The sequence below is a fragment of the Acartia tonsa genome, chromosome 9 (genome assembly GCF_053477335.1).
Source record: "Acartia tonsa isolate MP-2025a chromosome 9, ASM5347733v1, whole genome shotgun sequence".
Classification (NCBI taxonomy): Eukaryota; Metazoa; Arthropoda; class Copepoda; order Calanoida; family Acartiidae; genus Acartia; species Acartia tonsa.
In genome coordinates, this window is record NC_137268.1 from 17094643 (window position 1) to 17114032 (window position 19390).

Below are 19390 nucleotides of genomic sequence, written 5' to 3' on the forward strand. Positions count from 1 at the left end.
GGATAGCTTTTTGACAAACATTTTTTACTAATTTTTATTGTAATTATCTCGTTTTATTTGGTTCTTAGTTAATTACTAGCAGATCTGATAAGAGGGTGGAAGTACTCTTCCCCAAAATAGTTATTAATCTTTCCTGATCCCATCAGAAGCTTTACTAAATAAGAGAATCATATCGGTCAAGCGGTTAGTAAGATCAATCAAAAATTAATTTCTTCTATTAAAATCTTCTATTTCCTTTTCCCTGTCTCACTTATTATTACACAACAAAGAAACAATTTTTAAAAATGATTTAATTAACATCATTGATGTTTTAGCAAAGCAACTCAACAATACTCACACCCGCGACCGCTGCTAAAATCGTAGCTCGTCGTTGTAGAGGTGATGGGATCAAGTCCCAGCTCCGCGTCAAAACTTTAGACTTTAAAAATTGTTCCTACTGTTGCTATGTTAGATTCCCGACATTAATGGTTAGCTTTGGCCCCAAAAAAGGTGCAACTCATTACCATAAACTGTTAGGATTTCAAGACAAAGGTCGTCTAATCAACGGGTTGTTGTCTGTTATGTGTTACCTTACTTAATACCCTGAGCGATTGAGTGCGTTACACTGCAATTAACATGTAATTCATATATGGTGGCATCGAAGGACCCAAAAGTAAATAATAATCAATAGGGTGTTTACACAAGTCCCCAAAGTTTTATAATAACGTTTTCTTATTGGTTGGCTTTACAACTTTTCCTTTTTTTCTATGACTATAAAAAGTTTTATCCCAGTTCAAGTTTAGTGCTGATAAAACATCTTTTAAACATTAATAATTTAATAAAACTAAGCATGAATGATTTTATTGCAGAAAACAAACAATTTATAATTAAAAAATGAATTAACAATTTCTTTATCATACCACGCCATAGAGAGAATTGACAGTGGAATATACATTAGTCTTCCCCCCAAATTACGAGAAACAAAATTATTACTAATAATAATTATAAGTTACCATGACAAATTTATAAATTTTGGGGGATAAAATAAATTTTATTTCAGTATGGCTTCAAACCCGACTAATAACCGCTGGATTAGAACCGATTCTAAGCCTCACTGTAAAATCATGTATATAAGAATCGTATTACAGACAATTTTTCACGAATATTGAAATAAAAATCATAAAATTGCTTACATTTTTAAATCTTTAATCTTATTATTTTTATCTAATATCCGCGGGAAGCTGTCTATAATACGATGCGATAAATAACTAATATTCCATTGTTAAATCTCTTTCTATTTAGATAGTGTTCATATTGTTCTAGTTGATCCAGGTAATGATGTACTCCTTGATCTTCTCTCTGGCGTCCAGCAGTCCCTGTGGGTCCCCAGCCTCGTTGTTGTACATGTCAGCACAGTGAGAGGTACCCTCTATGTAGATAGATGGAGCAGCTTCATTCAAATCCTAAACAAACAATGGATATAGAAAACGTGGATATTATGAAAGATTCTCGCATACCATGATAAAATGTTTCTTTCAGCTGGCTAATATAACTATCCGTACTCCTCCCATTATGACTTTACTTTATCCCCTCCCCTAACCATAGAGGGACTTATTGACCAATTTATGTAGACTAAATTAGTAACCTAAATTGACGACAAATTTCTCCTGTCACAATGTCCAAGTAGTCTATATCCATTAAACAAATATATTTATAGGCCATATCCTATTTAATTTCTTAGGCTAGCATAAAAGTTAGATTTTCCTAACCTTAAATATATTTCGAGGATTTAGCCCTTTATCCTTCCTGCTTTAAAAGTAACAGGATTTCTGTCTGTGTATAATTAATAATTATATGTAAGTTCAGCTTGCAAGATGTATGAAAAGGATTTAGTTTTCAGAAAATTTCAGAATAGGGCAGTTTTTTGACTGGGGGATATGTCGACCCCCAGAGATATATGGTCATTAGAAAAAAGTCAAACAAATATAGTTTTGCATTTATAGATACATAGTAGTAGGGAGAATTTAAGTTGTAGAGTATCAGGACTACTAAAAAAATCTTTCAATACCTCAAGAACACCCATAGCGTGCCAGGGATCAACAGAACCATGCACAAAGACGACATTCTCAACCCAGGGAATAAATCCGCCATATTCTGTGTTGGTGTTGGTCATCTCATTGGCAAACTTCTCGTCCTCCCAGGTATACTCGGGGAAGGCCATCTTGCACCAGTCCTTGAAGAAGTCTAGGTCCAACAAGGTACCAAAAACCTGCAGAAAAATATGAATTAGACATGGAATTAAATTTAATGCTTAATAAACATGATACTTTCAAATACATTTTTTTTGCCAAGTTCTATCCAAAATATACTCAAATTTTCAAATGTCCTTTTTTGACTCAATGGCCGGTCAATCCAAATTAAGTGCAAATTTTTCTCATTTGCAATTATATTTAAGTGTGCAGTTCTGACAAATTACCCATTTTATCTGAGTTTTTCTTCAAGTGCCACTCAAATTCAGTGCATTCATATTTGCATCTATAGCTAGGCCTCTTGTTGTTATTTCTGACAATATCAAAATTTTAGTTAAGTTATGTCTTATATACCACTATACCAAAGCCTTTTTTCGTTGGTTCTATGTTTGTTACCATCATGATTTAATGTGCTTTTGTCAAATTTCCTCCAATATCAAAGTATCTAGTAAGTTAGTTGTCTAGTTAAATCTGCCAAACATCCTACTATACCTGAGCCTCAGGTTGGTTGGTTGTCTGGTACCATCCAAACTCTGTACATGTCTGCCAAATATCCTACTCTACCTGGGTCCCAGGTTGGTTGGTTGTCTGGAACCATCCAAACTCTGTACAGGTCTGCCAAATATCCTTCTATACCTGAGCCTCAGGTTGGTTGGTTGTCTGGTACCATCCAAACTCTGTACAGGTCTGCCAAATATCCTACTATACCTGAGCCTCAGGTTGGTTGGTTGTCTGGTACCATCCAAACTCTGTAAATGACTGCCAAATATCCTACTATGAATTAGCCTCGGGTTGGTTGGTTGTCTGGTACCATCCAAACTCTGTACATGTCTGCCAAATATCCTACTATACCTGAGCCTCAGGTTGGTTGGTTGTCTGGTACCATCCAAACTCCGTAAATGACTGCCAAATATCCTACTATAAATGAGCCTTGGGTTGGTTGGTTGTCTGGTACCATTCAAACTCAGTACAGGTCTGCCAAATATCCTACTATACCTGAGCCTCAGGTTGGTTGGTTGTCTGGTACCATCCAAACTCTGTACATGTCTGCCAAATATCCTACTCTACCTGGGTCCCAGGTTGGTTGGTTGTCTGGAACCATCCAAACTCTGTACAGGTCTGCCAAATATCCTACTATACCTGAGCCTCAGGTTGGTTGGTTGTCTGGTACCATCCAAACTCTGTAAATGACTGCCAAATATCCTACTATAAATGAGCCTTGGGTTGGTTGGTTGTCTGGAACCATCCAAACTCTGTACAGGTCTGCCAAATATCCTACTATACCTGAGCCTCAGGTTGGTTGGTTGTCTGGTACCATCCAAACTCTGTACATGTCTGCCAAATATCCTACTCTATCTGGGTCCCAGGTTGGTTGGTTGTCTGGTACCATTCAAACTCAGTACAGGTCTGCCAAATATCCTACTATACCTGAGCCTCAGGTTGGTTGGTTGTCTGGTACCATCCAAACTCTGTGCATGTCTGCCAAATATCCTACTCTACCTGGGTTCCAGGTTGGTTGGTTGTCTGGAACCATCCAAACTCTGTACAGGTCTGCCAAATATCCTACTATACCTGAGCCTCAGGTTGGTTGGTTGTCTGGTACCATCCAAACTCTGTAAATGACTGCCAAATATCCTACTATAAATGAGCCATGGGTTGGTTGGTTGTCTGGAACCATCCAAACTTTGTACAGGTCTGCCAAATATCCTACTATACCTGAGCCTCAGGTTGGTTGGTTGTCTGGTACCATCCAAACTTTGTACATGTCTGCCAAATATCCTACTCTACCTGGGTCCCAGGTTGGTTGGTTGTCTGGTACCATTCAAACTCAGTACAGGTCTGCTAAATATCCTACTATACCTGAGCCTCAGGTTGGTTGGTTGTCTGGTACCATCCAAATTCTGTACATGTCTGCCAAATCCATTGTCTCCATCCTACTCCAACTCCATCAAAGCTATAAAATTTAAAAACCTATTTTTGGCAAGATTACCTACTATTCTACTTGATAAATTACTGAATAGCACAATAAACAAACACAACTGAAGGCTTTTTATTAGTTCTATTAGCCTCAGCCTTAATCAGAGTAATAACTTATAATATCCAAACAAAATTCACAAGCAAATATATTTATTTACAATTGTTAGTTTAAAAATTTTGTCTCTGAATGTTCAACTTTTAGTGAATATTGTAAACAAAACTAAATAGGAAATATCCAGAATGAAAAGTTGGTGAGTATTTTAGAAACCGTAACAATAATCAAATAAAAAAGATAATATACCTGGTATCTGTAAGTTGAGTCAGGAAACTGCTGAATTCATGTTCCAAACATGTCTTAAATAAATTTTGGTAATAATATTCAAAAATATTTTTTTTATAAAGGTTTACAATTTTCAAAATTGTCAATTTACTCTTTATTGTCTCAATTAAATCTTTATAAGAATTAAAGAATCCTAAAATAATTATCTTGTCTCTTATTGAAAGACATCTATAATACTAAATAGTACGGTGTCTGTCCGTCCGTCTGTCGAAAGCTGAAGATTTGGTAACCGATTGACTGAAATTGTTGTGCTTCTTGGGTATATACATACTGGTCCTGCGGTGGTTTTATGTTATTTTCTTTGGTGGTGGGACAGCCAAAACTCACCGATGAAAAAAGGCTAACCCAAAAAAAGTATATTTTTCTTCAATCAAGTAAAATAAACTATTGCAACTCTTAAAAATTTACAGTTTCTGTGATGTTGAAGTTGTCACACAAATAGTTCCTAAACAAAAACTAGGGGCGCAACCAGTAGAACTATAAATAATACCTCTCCATTCATCTCAAGGATAGCAGCATTAAGATTAGCAAAAGCTTCAATAGGCTCGACATCAGCATTCATGATACCACAAACATCATCAATAGAGATGGGAAACCTGCCATTATACTGCACAATGCCAGCCAAGTTGTCAATCAGGAATTCCATGAAAGATTTGACATCCTGAACGTGAACATAATGTAATTATGTTGTACCGGAACAAAGTGTCTTAAAAATCAGCCATGTGACGTCATTAAATCAGTGACTATCCATTTTTTTAGAGGTTTTCTTTTCCACTTATTTAATCTCCCTCATTTTTATGACGTCACAGGGCTGACTTTTGAGACACTTTGTCCCACTACAATTATATTAAATTGGAAGCAGCTTATAGTGCCTACAAAAAAGTTATACAATACAAATGACCAATGAGAGGCCAGTATACAGATTAATTGAACAATGGTAAAATGTATAATGGCATTTGATTGGTCTTTTGTATTGTAAGACGTTATTATTTTTAGGCACTATAAGTTGCTTCATCATATTGATTTTAAAACAAAAAAATATAAAATGTTAAGGCTTAATTATGATAATTCCTAATTTTTTTTAATCATTTCATATAACCACAAAAAAATTAAATGAAAAGAATTGTCAAAAATGCTTACCATAGTATTATAGCCATCCAGAGGATTGCAGAGAGCAAACTTTTCAGAAATCATGTCCCAGTTACTTTCATCTTGTAGCATAACTTCCAGCTCCTAATTTACAAATTAATTTATAATCATTTTAGGCTATTTCCACTAAAGTGCCTTGTATAACAGAACCCATGGATCTAAAGGGACAAGAAAATGGCCGATAAATTTATGTAAACCCTCATTGATGATACACAAAATTACCCCTACTATAGATTACAATTAGTGATTGAAACGTTTGCATCCTCAACTTAATGAAAGGTTGGTATAAAGTATTCGGTACTAGTGTAATAAACTGCCTATTGTCCCCTTATTCTCTGCACAGAGCCCCTCTTTTTTCAAATCAATTTAACATAAGGAGGGAGGGGTAGTTTTTTAATTAGAAAAATAATCAATCTATATATAAATTGTTTACCTGGATAGCGGCAGTGAAAACATCAATGCAGTCACTGGTAGCATCTCTCACAACACCCAGATACTCGTAGAAGTCCATCTTAGCATGCAGAGGTCCTAATAAGATATTTATATAAATTTAGTTCAATATCTCGTTCACAGATAACAATTTAATCTTTATATGTAGCATTATTTCAGATTATTTATTATGCAATGACCTTGATAAAATATAATAAACACTTTATAGCAAATATATCAACATCTAGGTGGCAGCCATGAAAAAATACTTCAATATTGCATTTAACTAACAAACGATTCTACAGAGGTGGGGGACCTCCCAATACATCATAGGGCGAAGCCGATGGTACCTATTTATAAGATATCATTTTCATCATTTAAAGAAAACAAATTAAATACAAAATATCTTTAAGAAATAAATAAAAAATTTTATCAAGTATCGCTTCCAAACCGATTAATATCCGGTGGATTAGAACCGGTTCTCAGACGTACTTAAAAATTACGAATGGCATGTATTACAAACAACTTTTCAATAATAAAATAAAAATCTTAAAATTAAAGCCAGTTTCTATTCGGCTCGGCGGGGCTAAGAAAACTGGTTTTAATCTTATATTTATACAATTTTATATCCGCGGAAAGCTGTTTATAATACGATGCCATAAATGAATATTCATTACCTGAGCTAGAAACAGCTGCGGCCAAGAGATGAGGATATTTCATTCTCAACCAAGCAGACAGAGATCCTTTACAAGATAAAAGTTAGATTAATGGATGTAATATACAAGCAGACAGAGATCCTTAACAACATACAAGTTAGATTAATGGATGTAATATACAAGGATATATTTACAGCCAAGAGATGAGGATATTTCATTCTCAACCATGCAGATAAAGATCTTTTTTAAGATAGATGTTAGATTAATAGATGTTATATACATGGATATATTTACAGCCAAGAGATGAGGATATTTCATTCTCAACCAAGCAGACACAGATCCTTTTCAAGATAAAAAGTTTAAAAGATTAATAGATATAGTATACGTGGATGTATTGACAGGGGAAAATTTGTCGTCAATTTAGGTTGCTAATATGGACCTGTTTTTGGTCAGTTCATTCATACAGTAGGAGTGATAAGGCTTGTTACTTAGCCTTAATGTAATGGTTCGGATAATGCAATAGGTATTTAATGAAAAACTTCACTTAAAACTAAAACATAAAAGAAAATATTTTTTTACCTGGATAAGATCCACCAAAAGAAACCCAAGGTCTGGTGATATTGTGCTCCTTAATTTTAAATTTAATAAACTAATCTATAAATTGTGGGTGCTTTTCCCCTCCCTTCCCTCCTTAATTTTTTACTATTTTTAACGCCTGCAGTTCCCTAACCCCGTGTGGAAGATAGTACCCTCCTTCAAAATAGTTGTAAACTTTACAAGGACCCATGAGAAGCTACACTGTAAAGGTAGGGCTATCTAACTGGTTTTTACCGTAGAGAGCAAATTACCCAAATTATTCTATTATTCTAAGGTCTAAGGACACCCTAAATCACCTTTAGGACATTTTAAACCCTTATGGGCCCCCTTCTTAGAGCTCTGTGTAATGGAGAACCATATCGCTTCAGCGGTTAGCAAAATACTTCGGTACAGACAGACACAGAGATATACAGACAGACATCTTGTTACTTTTATACAATGAAAGTGAGAACCTGAGACATTGCAGTGATGAAGGTGGCTAAATCTTCTAATCCTTGCCTGGAGCTCAGAAACTTCATATTGATGTCGGACATGTCTTCTACAGGTGCACTCTTACCATAATATCTAGATAGAAAGGAAGATAGCAAGTTGGATAGATAGATAGAGAGATATACTAATATTAGAAACTTCATATTGATATCGGACATATATTCCACTGGCGCACTCTTACCATAATATCTACATAGATAGAAATAAAGATAGCTAAATAGATAGCAAGGAGATAGATGGCTAAGAGAGATATATTAGTTATATCGATGTCTGCTATCCTTGTAAAAAGTAACAGGATGTTTGTGTGAGATATATACAAATCATAGAAGCTGCATATTGATGTCTGAATTATCTTCCACGGTTGCACTAATAACATAATATTCACATAGATAGATATTTAGATAGCTAAAAAGATAGATAAAAAGATATATAAAACACTGAATTTATTGATGTCTGACATATCTTCCACAGGTGCACTCTTACCATAATATCTAAAAAGATAGGAAGATAGCTAGAAAGATAGCAAGGAGATATTTAGCTAAGAGAGATATTTTGCCATATGTTATCCAAATGAGAGGGAGATAGAAAAATATATTCAGATAGGCATAAACTTTTTAGACATCAAGAATCAGGATATATAAATAGTAAGAGATATTCAAATTACTAGCAGAAAAGCAAATAGAGGCCTCTAGGCGATTTCTCTTTGAAGTGTAAGTTACCCTCCCACAACTTAGTTATAAAACTTTCCTGAACCACTTATTAGAAACCATAATGGATTAATGAGATCTTAAGCTTAAGACAGAAACACACCCTGATATTTTACATAGCGATGTCAAATACTTTACTAATGTCAAGCTGTTATTAAGTCTAAATAATGAACTACATCCACACAATGGATTCATATATAATATAACACGTGGATATTGGGACAGGGGAATTTTTGTGGTTAATTTAGGTTGCTAATAATATCAATACGTTCCTTTATGGTCATGGGAGGGGATGATGTAAAGTTATAAGGGGGGTATGGGGTGTAACGTTATATTATCCATTTTAACTGGGTATGCGAGAATCTCGCACAATAACCACGTATTCTATATCCATTACCGACACATTTAAAGTGATCGCGAAGCTAATTTTTCAAATTGCATTTTTATTTAATTTTTCTTATGTTTTAAGTAATTTTCATTGAATAATGCCTTAAAAATTCCATAAAGGTAGAAATAAATTAATTAAGAATGCCGAGATCCACTTCTCACAAAAATACCACAACAATCTGTGCACTTATAAGACTAAGGAAAAATCACCCTTTTCTTTGCTTACACATAAAAACAACGAAATTTATACTACAAAAATTTTGTTGTACTACACCTCTTTTGATATAAATGTTCAAACTTGGTTTACAATTAAATATAAAACCTGCGTTAATTTCGTAAAATCAGTTACCAAATATTGATATATCTATGCAGGTACACTAACATATGAAAAATTGTTGAAATCTTCAGAAAATACATGATTTAAGAATAAAATTGGGCAAAAAGAATAAACAAATATCATTTGCTATACAAATCTAGCAAAAAAATTAGCAGTCTTACTAAAGGTTTTCCATAAACAAAAGCAATCTTTTTTTTCTTCTAATTATCGGAAAAGAGTCAAATTTTTCTAAATACCTGCCTATATTTAAACCCTAGATATCCAAATTTTGTTTTTTATTGAATTTTTTTTAAAGCCTTAAATTCATATTCCTACAATCAATATACATAAGTTTCAACTAAACATTATTTAAATGAAAAATCCATATAAAATAAACATTCAGGGCCCATTATTTTAAGTAGTTGTCTGTTTCATTCAACAGAGTTGGGGATTTAAAACAAAAAGGTCGTCAATTAAATAAAATCTGGATAATATATAAGTTGATTTTAATTAATTTTTATCCAGTAATATCACTGTTTCATTCACACAGAGTTGGGTCTTTGAACAAAAAGGTTGTTTATCATTGAAAATCTTGATAACATAGATCATACGTTTCAAGGACGTCCAAGCATTTTTATTGGGGGGGGGGGGGGAAGAATTAAAAATTACAATTTCTGAGATGCCTACAGCATCACAAAGTTCATTTTGGGGGGAGAAATCTTTATGTCATAGAGTTAGTGACGTCTAAGCTTTTTTATTTTAAGGGGGGTAAAAATTTAAAATTTTGGGGATGCCTACCCCTTTATCCTCCACCCCCTAGGACGTCCCTGGTGATATTATGTAAAATCTCGACAACTTGGTTAAACAAGTTTATTAATTTATTGATTTATAATCATACAGATTTTGTTTATAAACCCAACTTATAGCCGTTTGTACTTCCCTCTTTCTTTCTTCGTCCCCTCTCTTACCTGTCATTGTACAAATGGTACCAACAAATTTTGTTAAGTTGAAATATAGAAACCAAACATTTTTGAATATTGTAAAAGTTGCAGTCCCTTCAGTGTATTTTAAGTTATAAGTTTGGACCAATATAGGACAATTTCAATAACTATAATGAGTAAATAATTGTATTCCCATAACTGAAAAGACATGTTATTTTATAAACTGACTTGATTTAATATCTCAGGAACCATCTTTACGTAATTTTGTTTAGTATTAAAATAAAGCCTTGCTTTAATTATTGTACATCCATATACAACAGATTTATATATAAATTTATTAAAAGAATAGAATTTGTGTGCTCTTTATCCTATTCCATGTTTTGAAGAATAAACTTTAACACAATCAAGTTCTGTGGTGTCCGTACTCTGTCTGTGTGTATGTGTGTGTGTGTTTAATTCAACCTGTCTGTACTCAAAAAACGCCTATCTTAGAAAACACTTACAGCAAAACCTTTAATTAATTCACATTTTAAAGTTTGTTTCTTTTAAATATCTTCTATAAATTTTAGTTAATTAATTAAATATAATCTAAGCAAGAATTTTACCCCAAAATAAAATAAAACCTTAATATCTGTAAAAACTTTCTCAATTGATAATAAAACTTTAAAATCCCCCAATTATGTGGGGGCCTATTCGTATTTTTAGCTCTGCAGAGAGTACAAACACACAGACAAACATCCTGTTACTTTATTAGTAACAGGATGTTTGTGTGTCTGTATATTTGTGTCAAAGGATCTCGCTGCAATCAGGTTCTTCTTAACATGGTAGATTCTCATAGGTCCCGGAAAGATTTGTAACTATTTTGGGGGAGGGTACCACCACCTTCCTAAGAGAAATCACAAGAAAACAAAAAAATTATGTTTCTTGATTTAACAAAGAGCATTCAATGAAACATAAATGTCAAACGCAACATAGACATATTTTAAATATAAAAAAAAACATTTAAAGTACCATTAGAGGCCTCTAGGGGCGTAGCCACTAGTTAGAGCTAAAAAGCTTGGACTTTATCTTAACAATTTTTAATAAATGAATGTGTCTTTATACAAAATGAATATAATTAAGTCATATTAATGATATTAAAATATATTCTTATTAATATATTGATTGCTAAATATAAAACAATGCTTTGCTTTTTAAAATGTTTTTAGAAAAGCATTTTATGAGATAAGCATTTTTTGAGATAGGCGTTAATTAAGATGATACATTATTGATGGTCCCGAGAATAGCTTAATTTTATAGTTTTAATTATAATATTATCAATTGCCTGTATGTATCCTGTTCAATGGTTATATTACATTTTATCATACATATACAAAGCAATTAACTGATTTTAAATGATTTATAACGTCACATATCTAAAGCCATGTAGATATGTAGAATTAGATATTCATATAAATTTTTAAATAAAGGAAAAAATGAAAATCCAGGTACCATTATCAGTGATATTCATTACCATATATGGCTTTATTTCTGTGACCATCGGAAGAAAATTTTAAATCTATCCGTAGATAACAATTTCAACATTTTTTGGTTAGTTTAATACGGTATGTAACAAAAGCTTTTATTTTACTATAAATTTGCAAGTAAACTTCAACTAAAAGATTGTTATTTGTCGATTTTGATAGGTTTTTAGATATGTATAATAAAACACAAAATACAACGATGTTTTCAAGGGAATAAATTCGTTTTTTTAAAGTTTGATTTATTTTTAAATGGGAAGTATTTAAGACTTAATTCTCAAAAAAGTAATCTTAAAAAACATTAATCAGTGACATATATCAACTTAATTCCAGCTTCGTGAACACTTTAAAGTTTAAAGAAAGCTAAGATATATAACTTAACGAAGTGTCTTAAAAATCAGCCATGTGACGACATGAGAATAAGGGAGAAGAGAGAAGAAGTGGGAAAGAAAACCCCTAAAAAGAGATGGATATTCCCTCGCCATTATGACGTCACATGGCTGATTTTTGAGACACTGTAAAGTTACCATCAGATATTCTTAGTTAACATCAGAGCAACCTGAGAAGTTGTACCTGTGTTCCAGAAGGAACATGGCAGCCCCTTGATCAGCTGCCAGCTTAGACCAGAACCCGTAGTTTAGCCAACCTGGGCTAGCCTCGCCTGTTTACAGTTTTGGGGGATCTTTTTATATTGATTTTGTGAAATTTACAATACCTTAACTTTTAAAACAAATTTTTAAATATGGAAAATGATCATCAAATCTGCCAAATTTCCTATATCTATCTATCAACTGGGTTCCAAAAATATTATACTCTTTTAGCTAGGTATCTATTTGTGCTGTAACTGTACCATAGACCAAGATTCAGCCATTTGGGGTTTGCAGCGGCTAGTGTTTAAAAAAGAGGTTTAAATTGTCTGATAAAACAAAGACTAAAATGTATTACTTATAGATAAGCAACGCTTTTAATATTGAAGTAACATGATAATATAAGTCAAAGTTCCTCCTAGCAATCCCCTTTAATATTATCAAATCAATATTTAAAAATTTTTTTTATTCAATTTACTAAGTTTAGAGTTGCTATGCTTCTTATTGTAACATGAATCTCTTTAATTTTGTATAAAAATATTTTTAAAACCAACAAGGACGACAACATCCATAAAAGCAAAGCACTGAAACGGTTGGACAAACGGACATTAACATTTGTTGGATCACATGAAAATTTGTTGTTAAAAAAGTAAAAAAAATCGACATGTTTAAAATGGATGTACGGACATTCTTGTAATGATTATGGAGTTGCTACGCTTTCTAAATCGTTCCTAGCTACTAAAGGAATCACTATGCAAAGTTTGAAATCGATAGGACAATTCAAACATGCCTAAATTGACGAAAAAAGCTATCCGTTACGGACGGACGGATGGACCGACCCTAATTATAGAAAAGTGAAAAAATTCATTTAAAATAAAAATAAAGTCCCCCATCCCTTCTCCGCCAATCATGATGAAGGCAGGACCGCCAGGAACATAGTGATCCAGGTTCTTCCAGTACCTCTGGTTCCAACGTGGACTACCTGGATAAAATAATCTAGGAGGTTTTAGATAAAACATTTAGATACCCAATTGTAACAGGAATCGTAATGCAAAATTTGTTGATTAATAAACTTATACATGGATTTAGGAATAAATAAATGTATTTACCAGTCAGGTGAATTGATTGATTGATTGTTTGATGAATTTATATGTTAATAGATAAATTTAAATTAGAATCTAACACAATGAGAAAAAAGATAGATTGATATATAAATATATTTAAACTATGTACCTACAATGTAAAGATTTCATAGAAAAGTAAAACCACAAATCGGTCCAGTGGTTAGCCAATCTTCTACAAAAAAACTAATAAATATCCTCTACTTTTTATCTTTGGATACCTGCAATATCAAAATGATCCAAACTCTGGCTGTACCACATTTCATCAAATGTCGTCTTTTCATCCAGGGCCAGTTTTAAAGCTCTTTCTTCAAGCTTCTTTACACCCTTAAATTTAAAAAGTATAAAAAGTCTAAGTGATCAATCCTTTAATTGATGGAACACAAAAACAGTTATATTTCTTATAGGTAATAAATCTTTGCTTTGGAAAGTAATGTCATCCAAAAATATCCAAAACAAATCAACAATTATGAAAATCTTTAAGTTGGCGTATTATTGTTTACGCTTTATCATCTAGGATAATAAATCTATTGTTTAATCAATTCTTATTAGCATAGCAAGGCAAATATATTACCAAATTAACTTTGAATTTTTGACATATTAAGTTCTAAGCTCAAAGTTATCTATACAGAGAAGATAAAGCAGGTTTACACTTTAATTGCAAAGGTCAAAATGTAAATTAAACAAGATGAATTTTCATGAACATTACAATTTACTGTAAAAATTTTGAATTAAGGGTATAGTCACTTTCGCGGAAACGCCAATTAATTGGCGATTCTTTGTTTTTTTCACCATAGCTTTTCTCCTATTTCTAGCCCCTGCGGGGCCAATTGCCTAACCCTGTCGGACAAACCCAATATAACCTAACCTAACCTATCAAAAGCCATTTTAAAAATACGACGAATCGCCCCTTAAGGGGCGTTGCAACGGAAGGGACTATTCCCAAAATTAAGATTGAAATTTCCAATCTTAACAAGAATAATGCCTTCTATCTAAACAAGATGTGTAGATTTCATTTATGGCAACCAGAAAAACGAACTAAATAAAATTTTTGAGGAAATTATGTTTTAAAATTTTAGGTTAAAAGTTTATACCCTGTGGACTCAAACTAATTCAAGATACAAATATTCTTATTTCAAATTGTTTACAAGTTTGATTTTATAAAGTTAAAAGAATACACCCTATGGATGATTTATTGAATGCTAAAATGACATGACCTTAGCAAAGCAACTGATAAAAATTACCATAAACTTTCTCTCATAATCACTGGTTTTATGAAGATTTTAAATTAAAAATCTTTGCTTTTCTCATCAAGATTGTTAGGGAACTACTACTAGGGATAAAATGTTAACTTAAAATTTTTTAACTTATTTTTCTTAAAAATTTTATTTCTTTGGATTTTCTGGTTGCCAGAAATGAAATGTCTATACATCGTGTTTAGTTGTATGGCATTGGTCTCGTTAGGATTGGCAACCTCAAACTTAATTTTTACAGTAATTGACTGTGTCAGAACATCTGAAAATATATTTTTATGATTTAGCCCCCTAAAAATTCGTCAATTTTTTGAATGATTTTTGGGGTTATTCAAATGACGAGTAAGAATTAAAAAAAAATTTTATTGGTGGAAGGTGAAAAGGAAAAACTAAAAAGATATGTTAATCCTAAAAATAAGAGTAAAGGTAATAAGATTAAAATTTTAATTAACATGCCAACAAATTATCAAGTCTAATAAACAAATAATTTAAAATAATATTTTGTGGCCTAAAATTTCCATATAAATGCTTACCTAAGCCCGAAGGCCACGCTAACACAGAGAGCTAGGATTAGAACCCGCATCCTTAGAACCTGACTTCTTAAAAGATATTGTCAGACTAAAGAAAAAGATAAGTTCTCTTCAAAACAGTTTTTTTTATCTTTTAAGATAAACAATATTATACCCAAGGTTTAAAAAACAAAAACATTGATGGCAACTTCCATGAAAGCTGAGCTCTGTAATCAAGTGAACAAGAACACTTGAAGAGTGTCAAAACTTAATAAACAGATTATTAATACAAAAGTAAAAACATATTTTATTGAATTGTATTTGTATTGCAAACTTTTTTTACGCCTAGGCTCGCTCATAATAAAGTGCTCATCTTCATTCCAATAGCAAGTTGATTTAGATAATTGGAACGCGTCTTTTCAAGTTTATGTTTTCACAAAATACTGGATCGAACGAATGTAAATGAATGTTGCATCATTATTTTATCATGGCATATTGTAGAAATTATTCCCCCTTACAAGAAACTGAATCATTTGTATACCGAAAATATAATAACAATGAACTTTAAAAAAAAAATAACTGCACTGCACACGCTTTTTTTAGGATAGGTAAAAATGAATATTTGGCCCTGCAGGGGCTAGATATAATTTTTATAAGACTGTTATTAAACTTTTCTGAAAAAAATAACAAATGCAATTTAAAAATTTATTTAAGAAAATAGTTACATTAAAATTAACAAAAGCTTAAATTTTTTTTAAAAAATTGGATACAAATTTACTGTTTGAGCAATTACTTTAATGATATGAATTTTAAAAAATGAAATTTGTTTAAAATGCTGGAATGTATAATTTTGTTTTAATTGTAAGGCACTTTTAAATTTATTTATTGTAAATAATAAAAGTTTTTTTTCTATGTGTGAGAATCTGAGCTTTAAAGTGAATTTAGGATATTTTAATAAAAATATAGGAAAAATTTATTGTTATGTAAAGTATTGAAATAATTTTCATAACATATTTAACAGAAAATAAATATAATTTCAAGAAATGGTAATTACATAGTATGAGGAGTCAGAAATTTAAATTAAATTGAATAATTAATAATTATAATTTTGAAAACATATCTTTACAAGTTTACAGTGCAGTATAAATATTAAAAAATGAAATTTCAGGATAACACTACACTTTGAACAGGGTAAAATAAAACTGAATTCTAAAGTAACAACTTGTAATGAGGGATTTTTTAGCAGGTTTATAAAAATAAAGGGGTAACTATGTCTAGTTTATCATAATTGGAGATTAACATTAAATTGTCGTCCACTGTCTTTCACTAGTTGTTTATGTCTTTAGAATTCAGTTTCCAGTATGGTTTCGAAACCGATTATTATCCACTGGGTTAGAACCGGTTATCAGGCATGCTGAAAATCATGTATTACATCGTATTACAGACAATTTCCCACGAATATGTAATAAAAATCATAAAATTAACAACAATAATTAATAGCCCCGGCTTTCGGACACTCGAGGCTTACAAAACTTGTTTTAATCTTATTATTTTTATTTTAATATCAGCAGAAAGCTGTCTAAAATAAATGCGATAAATAACTTTAATGGATTTGTAGGCAGGGATAGGCAGGCACAGGCAGTCAGAAGGATGGTGTGGGGGGTTGGAAGTTAAAATTCTCCATGTCTCAGATTCTCGGCCTCATCCTAGAAATTAAAAAAAATGTCAGGGAGGGAAGGGACATTATACTGGAGATTACACTGGTAACAAAAGTTTAATAAGCACGTTACTTACTCATTAACTCTAAAACTTAGGATACTTTTGTTGATTTTCATTGGTTCATTCCAAACTCATAGTGTCAAAGCCTTTTAACCCCAATAATTTCAATCTACATAAGGTGTTATTTTGTTTATCATCATTGGAAATGTAAATCAATATCCATTAAGATTATAAAAAATATATCCTCATGTAAAAGAGGTAGAATGTGGGTGTCTGCTTGTTTGTCTGTTCCAAAAGATCTCGCAAGCTGCTATAGAGAGGTTTGGTTCTTTTTTTTTACAGGGACTGAAGAGCAGATACAGTGAATTATGGAGAAGCTTCGTTTATATTACCAAAAAAGAAGAACTAACCTATGGTTGCAAGTGCAAATACTCAGCCACAAAGACTCGCAAAATCTTGTTGAGCTGAGAGATTTTGTTGAAGTCCAAATTCTCTCTGTTGTCAGAAATCTTGTGCCAAACCTAAGACAGAAATTATGTCTTAATCATAGACGTCCAAGCTTTTTAATTTGATGGGGTTAAAATGACGAGCTTCAAAGGTTTGAGGAGAGTAATTAATTGCATACTTTTAATTTTTGAGGGGGTAAAAGCCCCTTTACTCCCACCATTGGACGTCTTTGCACCTCGTAGCGGAATAAAATCATGAAGTGTTATTCAGTTTACTATGATTATCTTTAAAATCAAATTTGTCTGTAAACTTTTGAAATTTTTTACTTGTCATGAAATGAATCGACCCAATTGAAGTATTTTATACCTAACTCTTTTTTTCTCCTAATATCTATAATCAAACATGCTGTTGAAAAAAAAAATATTTATCTGCCATCTTTTCGTGAAACATTGTTTTGCCCTTTGTAATAAAATCTAATCTAATCCTATTCTTAATTTTTGGGACAGGAGCAACAATCAAGTAAAGAATAGATACATTTTCCCCATTTTAAGTTATATGCTCAAGTATAGAATACAAATACCTACCATGAGGAACGGAGCAACAATCGAGTGTAGAATAAGTATCTCTTCTCTATTATGTTATATGATCAAGTATAGAATAGAACCACCTACCTTTGGGAATGGAGCAACGATCAAGTGTAGAATAGGTACATCTCTCCTCTCGAATGGTATATGATCAAGTATAGAATAGAACAACCTACCTTAGGGAATGGAGCAACGATCAAGTGTAGAATAGGTACATCTCTCCTCTTGAATGGTATATGATCATCTTCTATACCTCCATTAATAGCTCGATTCTAAACATTGAAACATATAAATTGCAAATATTTTCCAGTATGGCTTTGAAACCTATTAATATTCACTGGATAAGATTGGTTCTCAGTCATACTTAAATAACTATAGCATTTCTACGAATAATAAAAAAAATCATTAAATAATAATGATTAAAAATTTAATACTATTTTTGTAATGGTTTTAATCTTATACATTACTTATATACTGTTGTAACAGTTATTAATACAATTAAAACAGAAGATTTATTATACAATTTTGTACAATACTACTTTTTAATTTAAATTTAATAAGTTCTTATATTTATAGTAAAGGATAACATATAAACATTGATCTATGCAATTTTTGTACATCATCAACACTTTCATAAAAACATTAAAAAAGTTATTAACATTTTCAGTGTGGCCACAACCAAAAAAATACTGATACTGAAGAAAAAAAGGGAAATACTGAAAATACTGAATCCTAAAACAAGAAAAAATACTGAAAATACTGAAGAATAAAAAGGAAATACTGAAAATACTGAATCCTAAAATAAGAAAAAATACTGAAATACTGAACAAAAAAATACAAATACTGAATAAGTATTTTTTTTATATGATTCCTCATTTCAAAATTTCATATCATCATAGCTTTATTATTAGGGGGATATTTTAAAGATCTTTTAATTTTGCCTCTTAGATTTTCTTGCACCAATTAAGCAGAAAATGACTGATAAATATTTTAAATGATTACAAAACTTAAATACTTTTTAGTTGAGTTAAGAGCCTAGACGTCCAACCTTTTTTTTGGGGGGGTGGGGGGTAAAATTTTTTTAAGGGGGGGTAATTCGCTTTTGGGGGGAGGTAAAATGGCAAATTTTTTTTACCCCCCCCCCTCCCGAAATTTTTTTTTACCCCGGGGGTAAAATTTGTTTGGGGGGGGGGGAATTACCCCATGAAATCTGTTGGCAGGGGTAAATTTTGTTTACCCCCCCCCCCCCCAAAATTTACCCCCGGGGAAAATTTTTGGGGGGGGTAATTTAAATTTTATTAAATATTTTGTATTAAAAATTCGCGCGAAGCGCGCAAAATTTTTTTTTAGTTAGAGATTTTTTATTTTAGGGGGGGGTATTTAACCGCCCAAAATTGTTTGAGGGGTAAATACCCCCTCCTAAACGTTTGGGGG

General features: G+C 32.0%; 2 protein-coding genes across 2 annotated transcripts in view; both read right to left on the reverse strand.

Annotated features, from left to right (window-relative positions):
• Nucleotides 1-824: 824 nt before the first annotated feature.
• On the reverse strand, nt 825-15325 carry LOC145327630 (putative serine protease K12H4.7). The gene is made up of 14 exons (XM_080171171.1): nt 15230-15325; nt 13666-13771; nt 13218-13305; nt 12310-12396; nt 7829-7940; nt 7359-7407; nt 6801-6866; nt 6128-6222; nt 5686-5778; nt 5036-5206; nt 4507-4559; nt 4089-4182; nt 2048-2248; nt 825-1442 (listed from the first exon to the last, which is right to left on the reverse strand). The coding sequence occupies exons 1-14, from the start codon at nt 15278-15280 to the stop codon at nt 1299-1301; spliced, it is 1410 nt and encodes a 469-aa protein (XP_080027297.1). The 5' UTR covers nt 15281-15325; the 3' UTR covers nt 825-1298.
• A 1544-nt stretch (nt 15326-16869) lies between these two features.
• LOC145327636 (glutaminyl-peptide cyclotransferase-like) overlaps nt 16870-19390 on the reverse strand; it is a 526230-nt gene continuing 523709 nt past the window's right edge. Inside the window, exons 13-15 of the mRNA XM_080171179.1 lie at nt 18133-18228; nt 17336-17446; nt 16870-16912 (exon numbers count right to left, since the gene is read on the reverse strand). Of these exons, the coding sequence (XP_080027305.1) occupies nt 17336-17446; nt 18133-18228 (207 nt within the window). The 3' untranslated portion in view covers nt 16870-16912. The remainder of the gene's footprint in view (nt 16913-17335; nt 17447-18132; nt 18229-19390) is intronic.